Source organism: Phodopus roborovskii, unplaced genomic scaffold (genome assembly GCF_943737965.1).
Source record: "Phodopus roborovskii unplaced genomic scaffold, PHOROB, whole genome shotgun sequence".
NCBI classification, from domain to species: domain Eukaryota; kingdom Metazoa; phylum Chordata; class Mammalia; order Rodentia; family Cricetidae; genus Phodopus; species Phodopus roborovskii.
In genome coordinates, this window is record NW_026126525.1 from 15,269,056 (window position 1) to 15,280,786 (window position 11,731).

Genomic DNA, 11,731 nt, shown 5'->3' on the forward strand with positions numbered 1-11,731 from the left:
CTAAGTATTTCCAAGACAAACTGATCTATTTAATGATGTTTTTGAACCTGGCTTTCTCTTCATTTCAAGAAAAAAATCTTTGTAAACTAAGAATTTATACCTTCTGAAACCTTTTACTGTGTCTCAGTCTTTTTGTCATGTGATTAATGGAGATGATTCACATGTAACCTCCAAATGTGATGTGGGTTAGCCAAGGAGATCTGAAGCAGCTTACTGAGTTCCTAGAAGAGACAAAATTATTTTAGATGCAGGTAAAAGCATTCTGTGCTTACACTCGATGGAGGAAATGCAGAAGGGTAGTTTATCCACTGTGTTAATTTCAGATATTACCAGTGGCTCCTTGCAATATTATAAGAAGTTCTAAGGCTCTTTCTAAGTTGGTTACAGGCCCCATGTGCATGTGTGTGTGTGTGTGTGTGTGACTATGTGAGTGTGAGTGTGTGAATGACTATGTGAGTGTATGTGTGTTGTGGATGTTATATCAGCAACTGGTTGTCTCTTATAGGGAAGTTGGTTACAGGCCCCATGTACATACATACATGCATGCATGTGTGCGTGCATGCGTGCGTGCGTGCGTGCGTGCGTGCGTGTGTGTGTGTGTGTGTGTGATTGTGAATGTGTGAATGACTATGCGAGTGTGTGTGTGTTGTGGAAGTTGTATCAGCAACTGATTGTCTCTTATAGAGTTAATACCATTGGACTGGTAGCCTAGAAAAACTGTTTCTTCATGAGTCTTGAAGCTTGTAAATAAAGAAGGCTCCTCGCCTCGCTTGAGATCTGCATTTGTCAGTGCAAGGCAAAGAACTCCTCTCTGCCATGCTGCAGATGACCTTCAGGGTAAGCATGGTGGGACTGGGACAACTTACTATTTGGTGTGTCTACAGTGCTTCCCTCCGTGGTGTGTGTGCCCCTTCGCATGCCTGCAGGGGTGCTCATTTCATAGTCGTCGTCATCGGTGACACCAGGAGTTGTGACATGGCCCGAGGTGGTTCCCTGTACAGCAGGGCTTGCTCCTGCCTGCCTTGTAGGAAGGACTCCATTTTGTGTGTCTGGTTTAGCTCCTGTCTGACTGGAGGGCAGAATGCCTCCAGGGAACAAGGGGTGGATAAGGAGGCCTGTGAAGATTTGTGAGGCTAATGGCTAGAATAGGGAAGGAAACAGAAGAAAAAAAAAAAAAAAAAAAAAAAAGAACTCATTTGAACAAGGTTACCCAATCTTTTTTTTCTTTGGAGAGAGGATGGCAGGGTGGGATAGGCATGGCAGAAGGGAGAGACTAAAGTCAGAGAAAAGTCATAGAGATCCAACATTCATCAAAAATGTGCCCCTGTCAGGACCAAATCTGTTGCTGGTTTCAGAGCTGGGATTTTTTTTGCTGACTTCCTTTTCCTCAAAAAAGGGAATGTAAATGCAAGCAGAAGGACAGCTGGGAGTTATGAAGCATGTCTGGAGACAGTGCTAAGGTAGAAAATTCACAAAACACTGAGAAGCTCTGTTTGTCCTTGGCCTGAAATACAACCTTTCTTTTGCCCATGAAAGCTTGAGACTACAAGTTAATGGAACAATTAATGCAAGTTCATTAACCAGACATTGCTTTTGTGGCTGGAACCCTTCCCTTGAAGCTTCCCTTAGCATGCATTTCAAAGGCATCACTGTGGTCATCAGGAGCACTTCTCCTGGCACTTGAGCTGCCTGGGTGTTTTCTGAGATTCCGGAAGGAACATTTCCATTTCAGAGGCTTTCATGGTTAGATTATGCTTGAACAGGTCTGCACTGGGCCTGGTAATTTGAATTTAAGCTAGTTCTCAAAGGCCTCCTGAGGCAATCTGAGTTCCAGAACCATAGGTAGGGAAGCCTTGTTTCAGACTTAAGAGATCCTGAAGGCAGAGCTAGATCCCTGCTTATGGCACATGGTTTTGAAATATAGGAATTTTGATTAATAGAGAAGACTGTAAATTATCAAAAAACATTCCATATAAGAGTAATTATTGTTTTGTGAACTAGTGTGTGTGTGTTAGGCTGCACGAATATATAATTATTACCATGGGTTGAGCTAAAAAATGTTTGAAAACTACTAATATCATAGAACATGTGGCTGTGGATCTAGATCTAGTTTGTTGCCTTTGAGACAACTAACTTAAGTTTGCTGAGCCTCAGTTTGCCCATACAGTTCTGTCATGGCTATGTAATTTTAGACAGAAGGCTAAAAGTGAAAGACTTCAAGCGTTTGTTATGTGAAAATGCCCCACAGTAGGAAGATGTGAAGCTCCATGTGTCAGTGCTGTCAAAGCAGATGGAGATCATGACTGGATTATTATTAGGAGTGGTATAGTGAATATAATACATACCCTTTCATAATATAAAAGATACTTTAAAACTGTGTTCTATGATACTACTTCAGTTACTCACTTATGTTGTCCTGCTTAGATACCACAGTAGTCCAAACAGGTGTCTTTAAACATGACCTGTTCAGAATTGCATAGAAATTATGAGTGATATTAATAAGAATTTTAATTCCTATTCTTCAGCTATTTGTGTTTATAGGAAAGAATTCATTCATCACTACTATAATGTAGAAAAACATTTCATAAAATGGAAAGTACAACAGATTTAATCACTCCCGCAGAGTCAGTATTTATTTTTATTACTCTGCTTCTGCATCTGTAGAATAGTGCATAAACTTCAATATAAAGGTTAAGTCAATCAAAATAAAGTAAAAGTGTGCAATGGCCCTCTGGGTTAATACCGAGTCTGGTAGCACTATATAGAAAGCTAATGCAAAGTTAAATTAGTGGGAAGTAGTAGGATAAAGATGACTAAATCTTTAGCTGAGAAAGAATAATCATACTCAAGCAGCTCTAAAAATGCAGGGCTCATTTTAGGAGAACACAAATGAAGGGATGTGATCAAAAGAACCGGGAAGCCAGAGGGCACAGGAGAAGTGAGAGGAATTTAAAATGGCAGTGATTTAAAAGATTTTCTTTTTACCAGTTCCTCTGAGCTTAGGAGAGCACCCTAAAAGCAAAATGACAAATGGAAGCAATTTGAGAAATTTCATTATATTCAGTACAATGCATATAATATAACTCAAAATTTCAAATAATTTTAAGTATTATAAAGAAATTAAAAGTCTGGTATCTATTTCACAAAACTCATGTCAGCATGTGATTTGGGACTGCTCATGTTTTATTGAATAATGTGACACACCTTTGAAAAGTACATATACAGATATGTATTATTAGGTGATAGATACATTGGAAAGAACATGGAGAATAAAAAAAAAAAAAAAAACAGAAAAAAAAATCCTGTGATCCCCATGACAGCACCCCTTACCAGCAGGAAGTAGTTTGGAAAGAACAACGCCCAAATTCCCAAATATTGTCTATATATGTTTGTTTTCATTTAAATGGACTTTGTTATATAAAATAAATTTAAAAAATTAAAAAAATAATCCTGTGACTTACATATGATGTTCTTTCTAGGTGTTTTCTACAAATTTATTTTTTCATGTAATAGAAATTGTCATTTATATAGTATTTTTGACTTTCATTTTCTCTCAGCATTTCATAACAATCCCTTAGCTGGGTTACTACTAAATTGTGATAAATGGAATTTTAAATGGCTATGTTGTATGTATTGTGGTTATGTTGTAGTTCACTGAATTTTTCTTTTTGGGTTGGTCTTAAATTTAAGGTTTAGCTGTATTTTTATACACCACAAATATTATTTAATGAGTATGTGGTACCTAATCTTTGCTGCATTTCAGAATTTCTTTTCTTGAGATGTAGTCTCTAGATGTGGAATAAAGAGACGATAGGAGTGGGTGTAGTGAATGACACACTCCTTTAATCTCAGAACAAGAGAGGTTTTGAGGCATGAGGATTGCAAACTCAAGGACAGGCTATACAGATACCTGTTTAAGCACAAAGGATTGATAGGGATTTTATGCCAATATCTGCCTCTGATTTTAGAAATGGAGCTGCCATCTGATGCTAATGCTGATACTGATCTTGGTCCTTGATGATTTTATAAGTTAGCTAAACAGTAAATTTTGTAAGAAACAAATAGGAAGAGAAGAAAGGGAAAAGGGTTTGAGCATTTTGAGATTAAACACAGACAGCTAAAATATATTTGAGATTAAAAATAAATCACCCACATCATGAGTCATCACATTAATCCCATTAAGTTATTCTTTCTTGACAGGTGGTTCAGGGGTGACTGCATGCTTCATTTACTAAAGGTGTGTCTAGAGGAGTAACTTTATCTCACTCATTTTCAGAATGGATATAATGATGATGTCTACAAGAGATTGTGTCACTGTTAACTGAAATGGTATCATGAAGAACTTAGAACTGCACCTTTCAGCCAGCTAGGGCTAGGTAAGTGCTACACCTTGCTATCCTCAGTGCTCACACAGTGCAAAATGAGATAGAATCCTGGTGCCTGATTGGTGAATTGAGACAAGAGATGTATTCTGCCTATGGGCAATTGAAAACCAAAGTCTGTTTAATAATAGCCTTACCTGAGCTCCAAGTTGTGCCACGATAATGGGTAACATCTGAAAAATAGAGGAACAAAAATCACTGTGAAAGTAGAATACGAGGGGGTAGGTTATGGGTTACACTCGCTTAGCATCCCACAACAACAGTCGAGGTCTTTAAGGTAGGTGAGAGTACTGATAACTGGATAATGAGTTGCTGGCTGAAATGGATGACAACTAGGCATGCTGTGGTATTCTCTACTAACCCAAAAAACTAGCCTAAATTTTGCAAAAATGGAGCTCAAACATTAAAATTTTATTTTATTTTTCCATAGAAAATCCATAGTGTCAGGAGAAATCATCAAAGTTGACTTTTAACTTAGTATGTACCACCCTGAAAGGTCTGAATCTGATGGGCTCCCAACCTTACCATTTCTTTTTCAGGCCAACTATGATATGCACACATCTTTTTATAATAGTCAGTTGTCTCTCAACAGCAAAATATGACAGTAGCTAAAGCAGGAGGAACAACAAATCCAACAAACTGTTAGGGTGAGCAATGAAGGGATAGAATTTTGAAGAAACCCAATTAAAGTCTCTTTTGGTGGAAAACCGGAGTGGGAGGAACAAAAATAAACAAATAAGAAGGGGAACTGTGTGGGTACATAAGTACAAATAATAGGAGACTTAACCTAATTGCTCAGCAGGGTAATTATAAACTACATTGTTTTAGTTACTGATTGGAAGTTGTTTGGAGTAACGACAGTGAATACACATGTATTTGCTGTGTGGTACAAACTGGTCTAGATACTCATTCATTTAATCTTGGTAACAGTTAAAGGAAACCTCTACTTTAAGGCCTGTTTGAAATTTTGAGGAAAACGAGTCCCATTGGGTTAAAATAACTCACCCACATCACACAGGCCGTGTACACAGAGAACTGGGATTTGTTTAGCTTTGAGGTTCTGTAATCTTTTCTTCCCCAGTTTGGCCTTTGGTAGTTAGGCTACAAACAGAGGTTTTTGTCATAGAAAGTGATCCATTTTATCTTGCCTGTTTATGGCCACAAATTAGTACTTCTATCAGCATCTTTGGTCAGAGAAACTTCTTTTTTGGTGATGGGCAGCAGCTGTGGCAGAGACTTGTAACTGGTCTAAGTGCTGAGAATAAGAAGTGGGGCATCTCTTACCACCTTTTTTTTAAGGCTCAGAGGGAAGCATGGTAGATAGAGTGGAAGAGATGGAGGAAGGGACAGAGTACTCTGCAATGCTGTCTTGTGGGAAGGACGTGGCTGTCACACTTTGACCAACCACTCAGCAGCTGTGATTACCGGAAAAAACCCTGCCAAAGATTGGACCAGTCAACATTCTGTCATGGACAGGGGAGGGACCCATGAGACCCTGCCTCTCTCTGAGGATCTATAGGCAGTTAGTATTTGCTGGGGTAGCAGAGAGACATCTTCTTCAGCCATATAGTCATGGGGTAAGTTGCTCATGTTCCTAAAAGTGATAACTCACCTATGCTTATGTAATTTAACCTAATTAAGCTCATTGGTTCACGTGCACACAATAAAAATATGAAAGAAGAAGGGAGGCTAGATGTCAGTAGGAGGACAAGGAGGGGGAGGGTCATAGGAAGTAATGGGAGGCAATTATGATCAAAATAGTTCATATGCATGTATGATAATGGCATAACAGGATCCATTATTATGTATAATATATACATATAAAATACTTCCAAAAAGTTATTCATTCTTCATAGGAAGAGGCAGGTTGACAGGACTGGATCTAGACCTGGCCCAGAGGCATTGAAGAATCCCCAGAGAGAATGAAGAATCAATGACTTAACATTCCTGTATGCTAGAGAATGTGCAATGTCAGATCTTTTATACAAAACCTTTTATAACCTGCCCACTAATGCTTCTAACTCTGGGGAATAAGATGCTGCGTTGAGTCTGTTTCTTTTGAAACATTTTGATTTTTAAATCACCATGCTATGTGATCTAATGGATACCAGCATGACATTTGACCAAATGCGCTTTTGTGGTGCTCGTCCCCATTCCTCCCACTCCCCATGGAAGGCTCTCAGCCTTCTCTACTCTTCATGTCTTCTTGCTAGGGTAGAGTAGCAATGAGACTAAAGCTGGACAGTCTGTATATGAATCACAGCAGCATCATGTAGTAAGGAGGCTTTGCATTTCGTATGCTTGTTTCTTTGGTCTTTTTCAGAGGACAAAATTTATTCTCAAGATTTTTATTGTCAAAACATTTATGTCTCTTTGTTTTAAAAAAAAGTTCAAGAATGAGTTCAAAAGAAACATTCCTCAGTAGCAATAGATTTAGTTATAAGGGTGTCATTTAACATGAGTTTAGAAGTCAAAAATTTGAAAAATAACCCCTGATTTTCTACAATAAGGAATTACATATATTGCAGCATACTATGCAGTTATTAAAAATAACATTGTATGTGAGTATTTTAAGGTTGTGGAAACAATTAATGCCATTTTGTGTTCATGGAATAAACACCCGCAAAACACCTACATATAAGGTTTCTAAGAACCTTGAAAAAGGCTCATTGATCCTTACAGCTTCAGCTGAGAGGAAGTGCCCTCAGCATTTAGGAAGCCCTACCCTCACTTTACCTGAGATTGCAGCTGTTGTTGTCTGTTCAGTGGGCCCAGAGTAAAAGGGAGTGCCTGTGCCCCATGTGCCAGTCCAGTGGCAGGGTTGAGCTGTGGGGAATCAAAGAAAACTTGAGTTACATTTCTTTCTGTTTGAATGTTTAGGACCCTAAAATATATTCACCAAAGGCAAATACATTTAAAGGAAGGATTTCTTATATAAGTTCATACTATTTTATTGTGTCTGTAATTAATCGCAGAAATGCAATTCAACTATTTAATTTCCTAGCACAGCCTCTACAATAATTTTCCAAAGATTTGCTTTGTTTTTATTTTTAATTACATGTATGCATGTGTGTCAGTGAGTGTGTGTATATGAATATATACATATAAATATATATATACGTATATATACATGTGTATATATATACATATATATATTACATATATGTGTGTGTGTGTGTGTGTGTGTGTGTGTGTGTGTGTGTACCTAAGTAGGATAGACAGACAGAAGAGGGCACTGGACCTCCTGGACCTGGAGTTACAATAAGTTGTAAGCTGATCTACATGGGACCAAGTCTCAGGTCTTTTACAAGAGCAGTATAGAGCCTTCTGTACTGCTACAAGTTCTCTACAAGTTCTCTTTACCTTTGAGGTGTCTCTCAAGCTCCTACACTAAACTAAAAAGAAAAAAAAAATACTGAGTATATGTTTGTGTCACAGCATGTGTTTGTGGAGGTAGAGTACAACTTAATGGTATCTATGTTTTCCTTCCCCCTTTATGTGGTTTCTGGGCTTCAAAATTGGGTCATCAGTCCTTTGTGGCAAATGTTCTTACACAATGAGCCTTCTTGTCGCTGCTTCCCTAGGAATTGATTTTTTTCTTTGGCATTTTTGAGGTCAGTTAGGTAATTTATCACTTTTGGATACAATAATCATTATTGGACATTTTCTGATTTTTTCCCTTAAGAAATGAATTACTTCACAGGCATTTTCAGACATAGTATGAGATACAGAGTAACATACCAAGTGTAGAGCATAGGTTAAGAGTGTATTTAAATCTGAACACTGGGAACAATCATGAGGGAAACATTTTTCTTCCCCAAACAGATGACTCTATAGATGTTCTACGAGCAGAGAGATCTTAGTGTTCTATTGTCACCCTAGATGGCCACAACATCAATCATAGTGTTTATGTGACATTCTAATACAATAAGGGACACCAAGGAAGATCTGATGCAGAAACTGAGGCAGGATCTTAGAGAAGAGGTATCAGGATCTGGAGATTAAAAATGAGGATGAGGTCAGTGCTACAGAGGGACTTATGAGGAAAACTTTCAAAGAATTATTGAGTGGCATCTGACTCTCTTTGAATACTCTCTTGTTCCTCTTCCAGCCCACGCGCAGTGAATGTGTGTGCATGTGTACTTGTGGATAGACATTTCTGTATGTTCTTGACTTTCCTCCATGCTCAATATCAAGTGCAGTATTCATCAAGCAAAAGGTAGTGAGGTGATGTGAAAGAGTACTTACCAATTGCAGGTCTGACCCCAGGGTGAGCAGCTGTGTTAGTGGTATTAGACTTACGGAAGGAAAGACCTGCAAGGCATTGAAACTGGCCATCAGACAAGAGATTATCTGTTTCTACTGCAATATCAATGGTAGATAGTTTCAGCTAGTTTATACTGCTCTCAAAGGTAGGTATTTACCATCAAAATTAATGAAGGCAAAGTTTCAAACCCTCTCACTACCCTTGAATTGTCTGCACGATGCCACATTTCTTCCTGTGTGGTTCTGGATGGCCTAGCAATATGTGAAGTTTATGATATTTAGCAGGAGATTTATGATTATTATTTAGTTATACTATTTTTGTTTTAGTACTTAATTTGTGCACATTAAATTTTATATTCTTTTCCATAAAGAATGTCTCTAATAGTATAAGCTACAGGAGTTGGATTGATTTGACTTGAATGATTCAGTGTCCATTAACTAAAGGGACAGCTTGAACTTTTAATATTTTTGACTAATATTTCAGAGTTTAGATGAAGGCAAGGCAAGATCCTTTATAGAAGTATGAGAGTTGGAGAGATAGAGAACATAGGAGCTAAAAAAGAATGTACAAGACAGGCTTTACAGCATTGTATCAATTCATTGGTAGTGATGAACTCAAGAAAACTATGAGAGGGTGTGTGGAGGTTTCAGTGGATCAAGCATTTGCTGTGCAAACAAGAGGGCCTGAGTTCAGATTCCCAGAACTCATGTAAAAAGCCCCATGTGTAATTTCAGGGTTGGAGGTAGAAAGGGAGGATCCCACAGCCTCACTGGCCTGCCAGTCTAGTCAACAGAGGAGGACAGAAATAGAAGGACACCTAATGCCAACCTTTGGTTTCTACACATGTGTACATCCCCCCACATGGGTGGGGGGAGAGGAGAAAGAGATTGAGAGAGCCATGAGAAAAGTTATAGTTAATTTTGTATACACTTCTTAACTGTCATTTTTTTTTTCCTGTAAGCCATACAGGATGTTAGAGAATCTCAAGGTCACACCTTTGTAAATAGGTGATGCCATCCACGTTTCAAAGCATTCTAGATTTAGTTGTTAAAACAAATCCCTGCTCATATAATTCACATAAAAAGAAGAGGCTATTTTGCTCTCTTCATTTAAATGTCAAAGCAAGATATTTGGCTTCTTCCAAAGACAAAGCTTCTTGATTTTTAAAATTTACCAGCCTTAATGTGCTTCTATTCCTGGTATGTAAATTGTTGCTATTGTTGGGTGCTTACCTGATTTGGTTGCTGTTGGGTTAGTAGTGTCACCTGATCTGCAGTTTTTGTTGGAGGAAGTCCCAAAGCAGGGTTAATCTGCTTCTGTGAATATAAATATTTGATAAAGCAGGAGGGATGCCTTTGAGGTTTTGGATCCTGTAATATCTGGAAGGTTAACAGGTTGTCCCCTAAACAACAATATGAATTTAAACTCCATGTCTTTTGGAGCAGTTTTAACTCTTAAACATTTTATGCTTGGCTAGATTTGGAATCAGAGACTGGGAAAATACCAGGTGGAAAGGATGAGACACATGGGATTCCAGCGCTTATCTCCAGTTCCCATTAATTTACTATTTCTGTCCTCTACTAAGACTTGTGTTGTACTCTGAGTCTTAGTTCTATGCACATCTGCTTTTATTTTCCTTGCAATATTTTAATTAAATTGCATTTTTTTTTGAGTTTTCCCATTCTTGCTTTGCATAAGGCATGCCAATCTTGCAATGGGAATCCAGCCTCTTTTCTAACTGGAGTATTTATATTGTATTAAGACTCAGAACTTAAGGGTGAAAATGACCTTGCAATTCAGATGGTCTAGTTAGTTGGCTTTGTTTATATTTTATAGGCAAAACAAGATCTGTGCAAGGTTACCTGGTGAGTGTCAGAGTTAGTACTGAGACCACTGTAGTGACTCTAGTTTCTGAATACAATTAACCCTTCTCTCTGGTCTGACTCCAGAATGCATTTGTTGCTGGGTGCATCCCAGAGGGATGCCAAATCTTGGTCCATTTTTTTTTTTTGCTTTGTTTTAATGATTAAGTCTGCACTGAGAACTTCTTAAAAATTTGCTGGTCATTCATATTTTGTTTCATAATTTCTGTTCTTTTCTTTTTTCACAGAAATGTTTACAATCTAAGTTTTCTCTAAACAATGACTTGATATGTGTAGCCATTGTGAATTCTAGGGGGAGAGAAATCTACATAGAGATCAAATAGCCCATCTCTAATCTATAAAATAATTTAGGATGACTGAAGTAAGGAAGGATCACTAGTCCTCATCCTTCATTTAAATAATCTATCGTATGTCAATATGCTCTGTAATGATATGTGTTAAGTAAAAGATATGGATCACATAATTTTATAGCTAAGTGTTTATCCAGTTTAGCTGCTTTGTTTATCAAATAGAAACATAAAAAGTATTGTCTACCCTTTTAGTCATGATCAAATAACTCGCCACTAAGAAAATCTTAATTATCTTTTGGAAGGTAAAATAGTTACTCACTCTGTCCCTCATGTCAACTTTCTTACCTTGCCCAAAGAACTGAAATTCTTCTATGATAAAGTGGATGCATTTAAGAAAAATTCAAAACATTGAAATTTCCAAGAACGCCTTATTAGTTTACCGCTTTTGCTTTGGAAATTAAATCAGGAAACTTAAAAAATGGGTCATAGAACAGAGTGGTTTTGTTGAAAAGCAGGAAGAAATAAATGTCTTCAAATGAGACAGGGCTGAGGCCAGTCAGTACATAAAGTAAACACATTGCACTTACTGGTAATGACTGAGTTGATCCTAGAAGACAAAACAGTAGAATCGTAGTCTTCATGTTTCGATTTGCTACCTATAAGAACAAAATTGTGTTACTCTTTCACTTTTTTCTAACCTTTGAGAGAAGATGACACTTAAAAATGACCATTCTACTTGCAATCTGGTCAAGTAATGTTACCTTTGTGCTACCAGGCAAAATGATATTCAAAATCCAGATGACTTCTCCACTTTACTCTGGTGCAAAATTTATCTTTTGCTGATTTGTGTTTGTAGAAGGAATTTAAGCTCAGCTACAGTAGACAGGCAACTTGAGAGACCAATCAGGA

General features: G+C 37.7%; 1 protein-coding gene across 1 annotated transcript; it reads right to left on the reverse strand.

Annotated features, from left to right (window-relative positions):
• Positions 1–786: 786 nt before the first annotated feature.
• Positions 787–11,463, reverse strand: Amtn (amelotin). The gene is made up of 7 exons (XM_051198592.1): positions 11,410–11,463; positions 9,882–9,965; positions 8,631–8,696; positions 7,119–7,208; positions 4,520–4,555; positions 2,986–3,012; positions 787–1,140 (listed from the first exon to the last, which is right to left on the reverse strand). The coding sequence occupies exons 1-7, from the start codon at positions 11,461–11,463 to the stop codon at positions 787–789; spliced, it is 711 nt and encodes a 236-aa protein (XP_051054549.1).
• Positions 11,464–11,731: the final 268 nt, after the last annotated feature.